Source organism: Dreissena polymorpha, chromosome 8 (genome assembly GCF_020536995.1).
Source record: "Dreissena polymorpha isolate Duluth1 chromosome 8, UMN_Dpol_1.0, whole genome shotgun sequence".
NCBI lineage: Eukaryota > Metazoa > Mollusca > Bivalvia > Myida > Dreissenidae > Dreissena > Dreissena polymorpha.
Window position 1 is genome coordinate 1,985,331 of NC_068362.1, and position 17,073 is coordinate 2,002,403.

The window sequence follows — 17,073 nt, forward strand, 5'->3', positions numbered from 1 at the left end:
ATAATGGCTATATTAGACCATGGTAAATGTTCAGTATTACTGTTTCCTCACAAATATCATAACTAAAACGAAAATTTGCGAATCTGAAACAACTTTTTTCAATTTTGTCAATTTACCAAAGCGTGAAAAGATCCCTTTAATGGCAAGCGTCACGTGTACCGTTAGTTGACATACGCATGCCCAAGAAATCCATGTCGCCTGCGTGATATTAATGACAAGCGCCACGTGTACCAGTAGTTTGTATACCCGTGTTCAAGATACATAACACACGTGTTATATCAATTACAAGCGGTACATATATAGCCTTGTTCAAGAGATCGGTGTCGCCTGTGTGATAGAAATGTCAAGCGCCACGTGTACCTTTAGTTGGCGTACCTTTGTTCAAGAAATCCATATCACATACGCGATATATCAAGCGTCACGTGTACCGGTAGTTGGTGTTACCATGTTCAAGAGATCCATGTCGCCTGTGTGATAGTAATATCAAGCGTCACGTATATCTTTAGTTGGCGTACCCTTGTTCAAGACATCCATGTCACATACGTGATATTAATATAAAGCGTCACGTGTACCGTTAGTTGACATACGCATGTTAATGAGATCGATGTCGCCTGCGTGATATTAATGGCAATCTTCATGTGTAGGGGTAGTTGACATACGCATTATCAAGAGATCCATGTCGCCTGAGTGATGTTCATGGCAAGCGTCACGTGTACCGTTAGTTGACACACGAATGCTCAAGAGATCCATGTCGCCTGCGTGATATTAATGGCAAGCGTCACGTGTACCGTAAGTTGACATACGCATGCTCAAGAGATCCATGTCGCCTGCGTGATATTAATGACAAGCGCCACGTGCACCAGTAGTTTGTATACCCGTGTTCAAGATACATAACACACGTGATATACCAATTACAAGCGGTACATGTACCGGTAGTTTGTATAGCATTGTTCAAGAGATCCATTTCGCATCTGTCAACTTCATGAGAGTGCCAACCGAGATGTTTGATGAGATTCTCGCACGAGTGAGCCAAAGGATAACGAAACAGCGCAACAACTACAGACGTCCAATTGAACCAGGGATGAAGCTATCAATTGCGCTGCGGCATCTTGTGTCTGGTTCAAAGTACCGTGATATGCGATTCGGCTGGAGGGTACCCCACAACACTATTTCTCTTCTCGTGCTAAAAATAAGTACCGCTTAATTTACTATAGTGTTAAAATAAATTTAAAAAAGGCTTCTGTTAGTCATTTTAATATTTTTATATATTTTAATGTCTACGTCTAGCATCAGTTTATATGAATTGCATTGTGTTAAGTTATTGGTATAGGATAAAAGGCAAATAGATGAGGGCGCGCATTACAACACTAACCTTCTAAATTGTATAATGTAATTAGTACTGTCTTGTGCGCATATCTTGAAATGCACACAGTTATAAGAACATTTTATGAAGTAGTATATTTTTACTTTATCATCCACTCGCTAAAAGTCATGGATTATCTACTACATGTGTCATACACTTATAATCCACGCGAGCTTATTATACTGTTATCTTTTACGCGTCAGGTATGTAGAGCAGTCATAGATGAGTATGCTGACGAGGTGATGTCGTTGCCAACAACAGCTGCCGATTGCACGCGAATAGCGGACGGCTTCAGGGACAGCTGGAATATCCCCCATACTCTTGGTGCTATTGATGGCGAACATATTGCTTGCAAATGTCCACCAAGATCCGGGTCTACGTATTTTAATTACAAGAAGTACTTAACCGTTGTCCTGCTAGCCCTGTAGGATTCTGAGTACAAGTTCGTCTGGGCTGACATTGGAGGCCGTGTTGCTGCATCCGATGCACAGTTGTGGAACGATTCCGACCTGAAGGCAGCAGCTGAGAACGGAGACCTTAACCTGCCAGAACCTGAAGTTTTGCCACATGATTCTGAGGATGTGCCCTACTTTTTCATCGTTGTACGTTGTACGTTGGTGTTCGGTACTTTTCCGTTTCTCTCACGTTGGGCGAACGTTTTGTCCGGTACTAATGCATTTCACTGCCGTTTTATCCGGTAGAAGTCCTTTACTCGCACAGTCATATCCGTTAGCCGACCGTTAATTATCAGGTACATTTCCGTTAAACGTTCGTTTTTTCCCGTTATAGCACCGGTACTTGTGCGGTAATTGTGTGTTTCCTACGCTTCACACACCGTTTGCGAGAATCTTGAGCGGCAAAGCAGGTAATTTCATCACCGGATAATCAAAATCTGCATTTTTGTGCGTTTTTTCTACGTTGCATATTCGTAAGTCGGTCTGACCGGGCCTTGTAATTTTGTAATTTGCTCAATTCGTTTCTATCTAAAATCATTACCCATATAAATCGCGTCTATTCGACGTTAACCGGTTTCATAATAACAAAACACATTTCACAATGTATAGGCTCAAACAAACTTGGAATACTTAGGGAAAACGTAGAGCAAAATAGGAGGTAGCTTCACCCAGCTCCTTTTTTTTTGGTTCATCGCTCCTGTCCCTTTAAGGCATCAACATTGAAATGATGAATATCCTCCAAACTTTAATTAATTTTGTCAAGTATTCGATAACAACACTCACGAAGCACATGTGCTTACACCTGTAATTAAATACATTTTACTTACAAATACCCTTGATATAACACATAATCAGAAAATGTCATCGTCTGTTCCGAATTTCCACACTGCTCACTTCTTTAGCAGCACCAGGCACCTTTTGGGATCCTAGATCTTTCCATTGGTATACTTTTGACTGTGTAGTACCATTTGCATTTCAATTTTCTTGTGGATGTATCATCAGCTACGAAAACTTAGTTTTCTATACGGTGTCAAGCGTTTGGGTATGTAGGAAGTTCGTCAGAAACGGTTAATGACGCTATTTTTGCATTGATACTTCATGCTGCCAAGCAATGACTGTATGCATACAGACACATCCTTAAACTCTATATCTACAGGCGTGTACGAGTACTTTAAAACCACAGCTCTTCTTAATATTCGCACAATAGTGTACTATAAATTAAATAATCTTATTATGTATCCCTGATTTGAAGTAATCTAAGACCAGAGCACATTTTCACCAACATTTCAAGTTGAAATAATAGACTCGTACTTATATTTTACAAGCAAAAAAAAATTCTGTAGGTATCAAATTATGTTCAAATAATGAAGTGTTCTCTGTCTAGTTCTCCGTATATTGAATGCGATTGTTTTACGATAAGAATACCTAATAGGTCAAACGCTTTTCCATTGCCTTTCTAAAGTCCCAGTCTTACACAGAGCAAAATTCATTTAGACAACTATCTGATTGGAATAATTTTAGGTTCATGAGGATCAATGTTGACACCAGTACTTCCTTCAACATTCAGATTTACAAAAAGCCTTATTCGTTTAATTTCTTGTTTCATAAAATACATAGTTTTGATGATTCATAAAGAGTCATTTTGATGTAAACGTCGTATTTCTTAACACTTTAGTGTGAAATTCATGAAACAACAAGATATTTGTTTGTCAGAAACACTATCAGTACGTCCCCTTCTGTGCCGCTTTGAAGCTATATATTTGACCTTGACCTTTCACCACTCAAAATATGCAGCTCCATGAGATACACATGCATGCCAAATATGAAGTTGCTATCCTCAATATTGCAAAAGTTATGGCAAATTGTTAAAGTTGGAGCAAACCAACCAACCAACCAACAGGGCAAAAACAATATGTCCTCCCCCCTATAGTGGAGGTGGAGGGGGACATAGAAATAACAAGATGCCTTTGTGATACACAATGTCCCCCTATATGACGTTTGACCTTGACCCTTCACTACTCAAAATGTGCAGCTCCATGAGATACACATGCATGCCAAATATCAAGTTGCTATATTCAATATAGCAAAAGTTATTGCAAAATGTTAAAGTTGGCGCAAACCAACCAACCAACAGACCAACCAATAGACCAACCAACAGACAGGGCAAAAACAATATGTCCCCCACTACTATAGTGGGGGACATAAAAAGCAAGGCAATCAAATCACATCGATAACAACGTTGAACTTCCATCATATACCTTTTTGGCAAATATGGAAGTTATGTATTAAATAATAATAACAATACAGTGTTGTTGTTTTGTCATTTATTAAGTATACAGATCATTGCAAGATTCTGATGGCTTTTCTTGAAATGCATCACCAGCCGTCTGGAACACTGAAAAAAAGGCAATGTATACTCTGTTAAGTTATGGTGAAAACCAAATTATTTGCATTTTTTGTACAAAAATAAATTAAAAAGGCTCACATTATACTGCAAGCAATTCATAAGTTGCCTGCTGGTGACCCCCCCCCCCCCAACATCATTAACAATAGTGCATTGTCTGTATATTACCATCAATTCAAGATTGTATGATTCAATCTCAATGGTTTGTTTTGGTTAAAATTGGTACAATGAATCATATTTATTTTAAGCTAACTCACATGCAATAGTTACTGAGAAACGGCTCCGAATGGAAAAAAAATCTTAAATGTCAGTCTAATAAGGGGCCATAACTCTTGAGCTATGAAGGTATAAATCATTATAATGTCAGGGTCAAAAGTATTTTATGTGGTGTGTTTGTGTTGAAAGTGTTTACAGATCCATGGAAGTGTTAGCGATATGTAGAAAGAATTATAAGCATTCTACAACATGTGTCATCACTTTCAGACTCTACCTGGGACATTTCAAAGGTTATCCATCACTGAAATGAATGTAATAAGTTGAAAAAAGGCTATATTTAAGGTAATAAAAAATATATTGGTACATAATTTGAACCAAACTTCTCAGGCAGTTTCTAATAATTGACTTTAATCAAAGGTTTACCAAAAATGGAATTTTTTTAACAAACAAAAAAGGCATGCCATGGCTAAACTATTAATTAAATCTTACCTACCATAGTGATTTTATTTACAAATGATCAAAGAAATGAGTGAAAATATATACTGTCTATGCTCACAAGTGAAATAAAATCGCTACCAGAACCAACACATTTTCACTTTATTTCATGACTCTCTGAACAAATTGTATACTATTATAGTTCTTGAATACATTCATATTGGCGAATTTGGCAAGAACCAGAATGAAATGTCACTTTGATTTTCAAAAATTTGATTCTTGAATCATATAAGATTTGTTAAAGGGCATATTGACAGCTAAAACGGAATTTTATTCTCTGAAATAAATGTATGCGTTAATATGAACTTATTTATATGTTTCTTAAAGCACAGACCTTGCTTTATATATTGTAATTATGTACATTACTAATTAACAAGAGCTGTCAGAGGACAGAGCGCTCGACTATTCAAGTGCTTGACAGTATAACGTAAGTTATGTATTAAATAATAATAACAATACAGTGTTGTTGTTTTGTCATTTATTAAGTATACAGATCATTGCAAGATTCTGATGGCTTTTCTTGAAATGCATCACCAGCCGTCTGGAACACTGAAAAAAAGGCAATGTATACTCTGTTAAGTTATGGTGAAAACCAAATTATTTGCATTTTTTGTACAAAAATAAATTAAAAAGGCTCACATTATACTGCAAGCAATTCATAAGTTGCCTGCTGGTGACCCCCCCCCCAACATCATTAACAATGATGTCTTTTTTTTTTTTAGGGGGGCGGGGGGGGGGGGAGGAGTTCTGGGGTGGGGCATGGGGGATGGTTTGGGTGGAGCCCATTGTGGTATGTCAGGTAAGTGTTGTTTTGTCAAAGTATGAATCAAATGTGATCATAAATCCCCTCCGATGAAACCGGTAGGGGACAATAATGAGCGGATACAAATTTAAAGGATAGAACTGAATGTTCAAACCTTTTATCTTGTTTGAACCTGATTGGTTTTGCAAATCGCATTAATTAATAGTGGTGAGCATTGGTGTTTTGTTTCTTGGTACAATGAAATGGGATATGTGATTTACTAAGAAGAATCAAAATCATAATGTGGCAAATGAATATTTATCTTCAAGTGTGAGTGATGCCAAATCCAAACTCTGCATATTGAAACAATATGGTCACCATTTGAGTGAGATTTAAAAGAAATATTTCTTAGTGGCCTAGGACCTTTGACCTGAAAGTATAAATTCAGCATATAACCTGATTGTAGCGAGTTGTTGAATGAGCTTTCTTGCATATATACTGGTATGTGAAAATTGAGTATTAAGTGTGACTTTGACCATGAGACGAGTTATTCCAAACCTAAGCTTTCCATTTTGGCTCGTTATGCATTTATACTTCACATTGCACCCTCTTTCAATTACCTTGAAGACTCTCGTCACACCTTGGGGAGGTTGCTGCTGGGAGATAATTTTTAGGTCCAGGAAGCGCTCGGAAGCAGTCAATATAGCAGTAAGCATCTTCCAGCACCCTGTTATGGAGAGAAGAGTATTGGGGTTTATGGTGAGAACTGTGAGTGTCATTCTTTTGTACAGTTGTAGTGGCAGCCATTGTGTGAATACTCATGTAATCACTCTCACTTAAGTATCAATAGCTAATTATATATATATATATATCATTCGGAAACCATTTTACTGCTTCAGGTCACTGTGACCTTGACCTTTGACCTAGAGACCTGGAAATCAAAAGGGGTCTTCTACCAGTCATGATCAATGTACCTATGAAGTTTCATGATCCTAGGCTTAAACTTTCTTGAGTTATCATCCGCAAACCATTTTACCGTTTCGAGTCACTGTGACCTTGACCTTTGACCTAGTGAACTGATAATTGAAGGGGTCATTTGCCAGTCATGATTAATGTACCTATGCGTTCTTGAGTTATCATCCGGAAACCATTTGATGGACGGTCTGACCGACATGTGCAAAACAATTAACCCCCTCTTCTTCGAAGGAGGGCATAATAAATTAATTTTGTTCAATCTATCTATTTATCCATTAAAAAGTTCACACTTTCAAAACAAATATAATACAAACTTGGTCATCAACAATAATAAAATACCCCTGCTGTCCCTGTGAATGTTAATGAGCGAGGATCAAGGAATCAAGACCATTACTCTTGGATGTGAAATCAATGCAAATAAAAATTGTGTTTTGAAAATCTTCTTTTCATGCTGATCACATATTTACAAGTTTGAATGGATAGACAAATCCACAACAGACCAACCAACATACAGACTCCAATATACCAGGAATAACCCCACATACCGCATTGACACAGAATATTTTGCATGCTGTCTTCACAAGATAAGAAAAACATATTTACATGTTTGGCGATTTTAAGAGTTATTATGCAATTGTGACCTTGACCTCAGAGATATCGACAATTCTTTGGCATGACACACCGTTCAATGATGGTAAACAAATGTGCATTTTTTTTGTTTAATCTCACAATGAATGACAAAGTTATGGCCCAGATAAACTCACAACCAAACTTAGATAGATATTCAGTCACTATTTATTCCAAAAATTTGTGTTGAAAGCCTGTCGACAGGTGTCGCAAGCCAGTGTTATAGGACCTAAAGTCAAAATCAATGTGACCTAATTTTTCGGCCCGGCATGGCCCACGTTTGAAGTTGGCCTAGAGATCATCTAGATTAAACTTTTGACCAAGTTTGGAGAAGATCGGATGAAAACTACTTGAATTAGAGAGCAGATACCATACTGAATGCTAAAAAACGCACAAAGTGACCCTGTGACCTAGTTTTTAGTCCGGCATTGCCCATGTTAAAACTTGGCCTAGAGATCATCTAGATAAAATTCTAACCAAGTTTGGTGAAGATTGGATGAAAACTACTTAAATTACAGAGCGGACAGCATGATGAATGTTTTAAACGCACTAAGTGACCCCGTGACCTAGTTTTTGACCCGGCATGACCTATATTCAAACTTGACCTAGACATCATCTACATACAACTTATGACCAAGTTTGGTGAAGATCCAATAAACACCTTGAATTAGAGAGGGGACACTTAATACAGAGCCATCGACAGACAGACAAGGTCACTCCTATATACCCCACTATACTATGTTTCTGGGGATATAATAGCAAATAATCAAGAAATATAAAACAAGATAATCTTGATAATAATAATTAATACTCAAGCAACAAACATATGAACCAGGTATCGCATTGTGGAGCACTAACCAGTTTTTACTGCGGAAGACGACAAGCTTCATTCTGTGTGTGATGGGCGGTTGGGAACCATACCCTTCAATATGAAAACTTGCCAGCTTCTAAGTGTTCCACACAGAGGTCAGCACCTTCACTGTCTCCAGCTCAATCTCTAGGTACACCTACCTATATATGCAAAAATCAATTGAGTGAAACCACTAGTTTGATTATCCATTAGATGCATTCTTGATCAAACATTAGAGCAGTAATACCCGTGTGATTTACAATATGGGTATTTTTACTGGATGCTGTAAAAATAACAGTTTGCTTTTGTTCACGTCAATGACCATGATAACACATTAATGGCTATAAAAGAAATAATGAAATTAGCTGAACAAACGCGAGTTATCAACAACCTATGGCATAACTAGCAAAACCATCAGTACAGTTTACAAAAAAAAATGCTTCTTTTGAAAAATGGGTTGTTTGTACAGTAACTGTAACACTATTTACTTACTTACAGTTTCGTTTCACATTCATATGCATTTTCTAAATTTTGGCATTTAAATTACATAAAAAATATGAGTGAAAATAGTTTCATGCATCGTCAGTTTTAAACAAGAGTGCCAAACTGTCACAAGATATGCCCTTTCGAAGGTTTTGGACACCATGCTCAATGCTTGAAATGCACTAAGTGACCTCGAGACCTAGTTATTGACCCGGCATGACCCATATTTAAACTTGACCTAGATATCATTTAGTATAACATCTGACTAAATTTGGTGAAGATCATATGAAAACTACTTCAATAAGAGAGCGGACACCATGCTAAATACTTGAAATGCAATATGTGACCTTGTGACCTCGTTTTTGACCCTGCATGACCCATATTCCAACTTGACCTACATATCATCTAGACACAACTTCTGACCAAATTTGGTGAAGATCGGGTGAAATCTACTTCAATTAGAAAGCAGACACCATGCTAAATCCTTGAAATGCACTAAGTGACCTCGTGACCTAGTTTTTGACCCGGCATGACCCATATTTTAACATGACATAGATATTGTCTAGACACAACTTCTGACCAAGTTTGGTGAAGATCGGATGAAAACTATTTAAATTAGAGAGCGGACACTGCTGTGGACGCCGTCCGCCAAGGGTGAAACTATAATACGTCCCGTTTTTAAAAACGGGCGTATAAAAAAAGGAGAGCATAAGATTTGGCTGTGTGAGAGGGTGTTTTGCTGCGTAAATGCGCGACTCTCACGCTGAATGCCCGATACTTGACAGGCGCATGAATGTTGATGCAAACTACTTCAATTAGAGAGCAGACACCATGCTAAATCCTTGAAATGCACTAAGTGACCCCGTGACCTAGTTTTTGACCCGGCATGACCCAAATTCGAACTTGACCTAGATATTGTCTAGACACAACTTCTGACCAAGTTTGGTAAAGATCGAATGAAAATTATTTGAATTAGAAAGCGGACACGAAAAGTGTGACAGACTGACAGACAGTGCGAAAACTATATACCCCCTTTTCTTCGAAAGGGGGCATAAAAATAACTTATCCATAGACATCGGATGTATTTTGTAATGGGAATGCTTTGGAGATTACCATAACATTCTGTGCACATGTAAAACCTTTATGAAGAATCCTCAACATTAAAGATTTATTAATATTTTTGAAAATTAAGCAAACATTCATTTTTTTCCATGAAAGCATTACAATTATGGCTTTTTATAAGTATAATATGATGTATGAAATAGTTTTTTTCTTTTTAATTTTAAGTTAATGTTGAACCATTCAATCACTTTAAAAACATTGCAAGTTATTGCATTTCCACAAAGCAAATGAATCTTAGCAAGTAAATTCAATGAATTTATCATTGGTACCCCCAGCTGATAATTTTAAAAATCTGTATAGAAGTTCACCAGATGATGTTTTATGCAAAATATGTATGTTCGCACTGCAGTTTTTGAGAAGAATATTTTTAAGTGTTCATTATATATATATTATAGAAGGAAAACAAATTTGATCCGAGGGTGGGGCAAATATGATCCAATGATACTTGAACAATCTTGGTGAAGGTCCACAAGATGAACTTTCATGCCAAATATCTTTGCTCTAGGCCTTGTGATTTATGAGAAAAATTTTGTTTTTGAGGTTTTTTAATATACTAATAAGGAAATTACATTTCCCTCCCCAGTGGGGCAATTTTGACCCCAGGAACATAGTTTGAACAATCATGGTACAAGTCCCACCAATTAACCTTTGAACTCTTAAGTGTAATCTTGAGTTTGGAGATTTTGACGTAATTCATTCTTATGACACACCGTCGAGTGATGGTGAACAAATGTGCTTAATGATTTTAAAATCTTACAATGAATGACACAGTTATGGCCCGGACAAGCTCATTTATGGCCATTTTTTACTTTTGAACTAAAAGTGTGACCTTGACCTTCGAGATTTCGACATTATTCCTTCCCATGCAACACCGTCAAATTATGGTGACACATGATTTTAAATTGAATTTAATTCTGACAATGAATGACATAATAATGGCCCAGACAAGGTCATTTATGGCCATTTTTGACATTTGAACTCAAAGTGTGACCTTGACCTTTGAGATATTGACGTTTTCTTGAGCAGTGACCGGCCGTGTCATGATTGTGAACATTTATTGTAAGTTATTTGAAATTCCTCCAATCAATAACAGACTTACGCTCCAGACAAGCCTAACCCGGACTTTCATACTGACGGACTGATCCACATACACCAAACCGCCAACTGTGACAAATATGTCGAGCTCTCCATAAGTGGGCTCGACAAAAAATCGACTTGCCCACAGGTAAAGGTCCACCACACAATGTTTCATGCTAAATATCTCAGCCCAAGGCCTTGCAGTTTCAGAGTAGATTTTTTAAGTTTTTTCTTTTGGTTGCCAGGGCAACAAGGATTTCATGGAAAACAATTCTTGGAGCAACATTTAAGGAGCTTCATGCCAGGAATATTCCTGCCAGTTTCATCAAGCTTTGTCCAAAGGTTTAGTAGGAGATATTGTTTAAGTAAAAATGTTGACATATAGACACACATCGCAAAACAGACAAAGACCAGCAACAATAACTCAAGTTGAGCTATAAAGGGTACATCTCTGAAATGACTAAATCATCCTGATGACTCTTATGCAAGAACCACTGAAAAATGATAACAAATTTGATCTAATTTGAATTTCACTAAATTCATACACCAACATATGCAGACAGAAATTTGACATTTTCAATCAATTAAGGGGCCATAACAGTTTAATTTTACAATGGCTTCAAGGCCTTTCCACCATTTGGAATGTCAAAATGAACTTTTGCATTATAGTTTATCTGTCTTCAAGGTAACAATCTGGTAAAAATATTATACATAAGACAAGTCGGTCAATTAACAGGCGAACAGCTTTGTTGTATACTTAAATAAACCCAATTTTAATGCCTATTAACTTCAAGTTTCATTCAATTCTATGCAATTGCTACTGAAAAACAACTCTGGTCTGAAAAGTAATGTAGGGTTATCTTTTCGAATCAATACTAGGCTTATTTATATTACATACCCTCAGGTTTGTATACTTGCCAGTTCAGGAGGCGTTATAGAGCGCTATCAGTTAAATGATTATTCCCCGAATATCTTTCAGGTGTGCCAGCTGGGGGCTCCTGGATCACCTTGATCGTTTTCACTACATGCTCACTCTCAGTGAAGTGGCGCTCCAGGTTTGCGTCCGTCAGGATGGCCGCACTCTCCTCTACCCTCCGAACAACCTCGCGACGGCTCTTATCCAGGCAGGTTGAGGTCAGGAAGCCTGTGAGAAGGAGATCGGCCGAAAAAAAAAAAAAGCTAAACAAGCAAATTTGTTAAATTGATATCCCCCGCCAATATGCTTCTGGACACAAAAGTGTTATATTTGACACTCAAAAAAGCATTTTTTCAAGATACAAAGGGCCAAAACCCCGTAATTAACAGACTGTGTACAATGCCATTTGGCGTGCATCGTCCTCTTATCCATATATATACTCATACCAAGTTTCAATGAAATCGGCCAAAGCACTTTCAAGATATGGCTCTCGACACAAAAGTGCTGGACGGACGGAAAGATGGACGGAAGAACAGACAGAAAGACGCCAACGCCAAAACATTAATAAGTAGATGTCCAAGAAGAATGAATAATTTACATAAATCAAATCCTAAGTTTACGCTTACATTGTTCAATGTGCGGGCGTCCGCTAGACCATTCCCTCGCACCACTTCAGGAAGTTCTTGATTGCCGTTAGTGCATTCCGCACCGTCTTCAGCTGGTGAGTGGTGTTGAGGAACTGTCGTGGACCTCCATATGGCCCATCCACAACAGCATGTCACTCAACACCACTCCTTCCAAGTAGCCAGACAGGGCCAGGAACCGGTTGATCTTCATGTTGACCTCTTGTGTTTTCGACTCGTTTGCCAACCCACCTGGCCTGCTCCGCAGGAACATGTAGTCTACATATGAGTCAACGATTGAAACTGCAACAAGTATTATTGGATGATATTCTATGCTAGATGGTGAAATCGCATATAATTTAACTAACAACCAGTAATTCCAAAGTATTATAAATAAATAATATTTATCTTAAATTTTAATGTACTATATATTTCCTCACGGTTTTTAATATATATACATGTAACAATAATAATGACTATCAATTGAAATGTATATAATTAAAAAAAAATCTGGGAAAACAGGGCTTAATGCACCAAGTACTGGTTCTACCCCGAAAACGGACTCAAAACTTTACACTATATAAGCAATCCATATTGTTACTTGCAGCTTCTCCGACCATGCATCACCCTTGCATTGGGTTCCAGGCTCAGGCAGTATTTCGGCATTAGGAATGAAAAGTCCTCTTCCTCCTCCTCCTCATCCTCCACCTTCTCATCCTCCTATGCCGAGTCATCATGAGTGGCGAGTCTGCTGGTCACCTTTCCTGAAGTTTTTGCGTCCTGTAAATGACGTTTAAATGTAAAAGTTACAAATCGTTTGGTATGGTTTTGTATTAGACATTGATAGAAATATGAGAAATTAAATACAAAAACCACACGAACACAATTTAACACTTACTTTCCGGAAACGGCCCTCTTGTGTAAACAAAATTGAATGTCCCAGCCTCCATTTTGTGCTCCTGTTCTAGATGACGCAGCCGGTCAATCACCGACCGGTCGCACAGCCAGCAAGAGTAGTAATTCCTCGGCTTTGTCTTCTTCACTTTCCGACCGGTCTTAGCACGTGCCTCTGACATCAACGGCTTCATGGGGTCTGCCGTCAGCGCTTGCACCCAGCGAACGTGGTCTGTTACCCGGAGGTACACAGTCGTGTTGCCTTTTACCACGCAAATGGGGCATTGCCTTGGGATAGGCTTTGCGTTTGGTGTCTGAAATATTAGTTTGAAATGTGTACGAAGCAGGTGGCTATCAATATATATGATTCATTAAGAGATGATGAGATAACGGACCCAGTTAATTGATTGAAATAATGATTATGTGATTGAAGCTGTTATGCTAGGGTAAAATACCAAGGAATGTGTATAGATATTGTTAACTTTTTTTTAATGGTGTTAAAAATGAATATTTTATTGCAATATTTGCACATGCTTTGTTTTATTTTACAAAGTAATCACTATTAACCTTAAGTTTATTCTCATGAAAAAAACATACCATTAAATAGCAATACTGATTACTTTATCTATTTGAGTGACATTAAGAGTGACCATGTACATGTATATATCAATCTATACTGTCTAACCCCCCTTGCAGATATTATTGACAGGTAAATATAATATTATATACCGTCTTATAACGATTCAAGACTTGGCCAAAATAAGGCCCCATTCCCTCAACAAAAAAGTATTAATTTTTCCCCAGATAAAAATTCACCCGACACTCAAGCAAATTAATTGCCCTAGACCCAGAATTGTCAAGTTTAAAATGTTTAAAACTAAATAGAATTGTTATGTATTTAATTTGGCGGTGATTAAAAAAACATATTATATTGTTTCTCATGTTTGGTTTAAAGTCCAAATTTTTTTTTTAATGATGCCCTATTTCCCCCGCCTCAGGGTACAGGTATCATTAGGCATTCTGAATCAACATTTTCATCAAAAACAATGATTCTTCATTCTTTACAGGCTGGGGGATTAAATTTTTAGAAACAACAATAACCTTTCAAATCGCATACCAAACGTTAAGACTTTTTAAATGAAAATGTGGATTCAGAATGCCTAATGATTCGGAATACCTTGACAAACTGTACCGTTACCCCAAACCCTGAGGTAGCTGTGGCGTAAAGGATATGGTGTCCGCCTAGCAACCAGGAGGTCACGGGTTCGATCCCCACTGTGAAAGCGTTCTTTAGATCTTCCCTATAGACACTAAGTACTGGTTCTAGGCACCGGAAACAAAATTTACAGCTTTTTCAAATAAGTCCTATGCAATCAAACTAAAATATACAGGTTTGAACTAAACCAGAGGGAGATCTCTGCATGATGCATGCTAGTCTTATTTATAAGACGCGCGAGATACTTTACCCATATAAAAAGTAGCTTAATATTTAAGAGCGTCAAAAATTTGGACTAGATGCATGTATGCAATATCCCAGTGTGACCCAAATTCGAAGGGTGTAAAGAATCGAATGTAATGGACCGAAATTCGACGATGTAACGGTTACATGAAGCAATATTTAGCAAATAATGAAAGAAATAATGAAATGTTTAATAGCAGAAAATAATAATTTTAAACTCGGCTGTATTACTTTGAAATGATTCAAAGACAATAATCATCCATTTAATCAATATAAATAGAACATCGTCAAATTTGGGGTGCGGTAGGATAATGTATGGTTTCCAGTATTTACTATGGGGAAGAACTATTGTTGGCAAAATATTTCACTTCAAGAATATGTTTGCGTATCAGATATCAAATATGTAGAACACAAAACCAATACAATTGTGTTACTGTTATGAATAATACAATTTAAAAAAATGTTTTTTTTCTCCGTTTATTACTTTCACTGAATCGAAGGGTTAACAGAACCCAAGGCGAACATGATGTAGTGCGAACACAAGGCTACGGGTCGAAACCCATTAATAAAAATATATGCAATGACAACATAAGTATGGGGTCAATATACAAAAGATACCGTCTAATTATTTGGACACAAACCACAGTTTACCAACCACTCAAAATGGCGGCGACATCTACTTTCACTTTAACCATTTACTGCGCCCGCCACTGAGCATGCGCATACTTGGTTTTACATGCTATTTTTAGTTGGGCGACGGTGGACCATCGTCCATATGACATTGTTCATTTTCACCGTTTATGTTTTGCATCTAAATGACTATGTCACTGTTATTTAATGCTCTATTGGATGCTGTGTGGAAATAAGAGCTGATAACAGCCGATGCCTACCTTTTTCGCTTCCTTTTTATTTGTAATATCCTTTTTAAATGTCTCATTGTATTAGCGTCTGTTAATATGGCAGCCATTTTGGATAAACAGGAAGTTGATTTCCTGATGCTGACATAAGTGCACTCTGGGTTGTTTACAGTGACTACAGTATTTTTTAGTTTAGTCATACGATATAATTTGCTTAATACTCATATTCCTTCTTAACAATTGTTTAAAAATGTAAGAGTCATCTTTATAAATGATTTATTGATTTAATTGATATGTATTTGACTACTGCTTCATTGTAATATCGTCAGAAATATCATTTCAAGACGAGTGACATTTACCGTGTCAAGAACGCTCAAATTCTATTGTGCGCTCTTGCGCGCTTTACTGAGCGTTGTTTGTGCGCTTTTTGTGCACAATTCATATGTGCGCTTTTATGTAATTATTGCACAACGTTATGCGTGCGCTTTTGGAGAGTATAACAGGCACTGAAAGTTCTCATTCGAGGACTCTGAACTTTGTTTTCCTAGGTGTGAGACCTATTTCCTTTTCTTATAGACCGTTCCATAATCGATAAATTGACCGCCGCCATATTGTCAGTCACGTGACTGTCCGCCATTAAACTGCTGCTAACTTGTGCGAGTCTGCGATTCCAAAAGCCAAAGACATAGAGAATACCCGCTTCACCGTTGTCGGATAAATAAATTAATTAATGAATTAATGTGAGGCGATTATCACATTTTTGTTGTTTAAATGATTGTTTGAAGTTGAGATTGATTGTTACAAATAAAATGTTTAAAATGCTTTCGTGTATTTATTTTTGTTATCTGTAAACAAGTGGTAATCATCGGCGAAAATTTGCCGGTTCAGTTGCTCATATTATGTCTTTGATTAGACTTGTTACTTTTAACGTTTCACAAACAATTCGCGCATGTATTGTTGTGTTGATTTTAATAGCCGCAACATCAAGCAGATTATATTTTAATTAATACTTATAAAAGATTCTCGCGCAATTAATTACCGCTAATTGTTTGTAATTGATCTCATTTGGTAAAAATCTACATTCCAAAATCATTACATATTATTTTAAGTATGATATTTTTGATACGCCTTCCATTATTTTTCTTGTTCTAACTGATATCAGAGATAAAAAATTGTGGTTTGGATTTATATTTATTTTTTAGATGGAATTTTGTCACGTTAATAAACGAGCTTTTTATCATGAGAGAGTGATATTGATCTTGACGACCTTTTATGTGATTATTCGGAAGATGAAGAGAATGCGATCTATGTGATATATCTATATTTTCATCTTTGAGTCATTTAACAGCTATAAAGCTAAAAATACTAAAAATTGTATTTTATAGGTCTTTGAAGTAACGCAAAACATATGGATAACGACACCAAATGTTTAGTCAATTAATCCACACAAAAAAACTCCGATAAAAAACACCTAAATAATATTTCAAAAATAAATTATTAAGCGCCAAACGAATT

The 17,073-nt window shown here is 37.0% G+C and overlaps 1 protein-coding gene across 18 annotated transcripts; it reads right to left on the reverse strand.

The window, feature by feature from the left end:
* Window positions 1-4,127: 4,127 nt before the first annotated feature.
* LOC127840803 (uncharacterized) lies at window positions 4,128-15,608 on the reverse strand. Of its 18 annotated transcripts, none has more exons than XR_008030553.1 (9): window positions 15,343-15,357; window positions 14,441-14,565; window positions 13,247-13,556; window positions 12,950-13,112; window positions 12,352-12,651; window positions 11,724-11,953; window positions 8,136-8,284; window positions 6,296-6,402; window positions 5,397-5,482 (listed from the first exon to the last, which is right to left on the reverse strand). XR_008030553.1 is itself a non-coding variant. In XM_052369211.1 (8 exons), exons 1-4 carry the CDS (start codon window positions 15,394-15,396, stop codon window positions 12,440-12,442), a joined length of 708 nt encoding a protein of 235 aa, XP_052225171.1. In that variant the 5' UTR covers window positions 15,397-15,411; the 3' UTR covers window positions 4,128-4,213; window positions 6,296-6,402; window positions 8,136-8,284; window positions 11,724-11,953; window positions 12,352-12,439. The 18 variants fall into 18 exon arrangements, 7 of the variants coding, with proteins under 7 accessions (XP_052225171.1, XP_052225174.1, XP_052225176.1 ...); XR_008030550.1 differs by having other exon boundaries at window positions 14,420-14,565; XR_008030554.1 differs by lacking the exon at window positions 15,343-15,357 and adding an exon at window positions 15,320-15,334.
* Window positions 15,609-17,073: the final 1,465 nt, after the last annotated feature.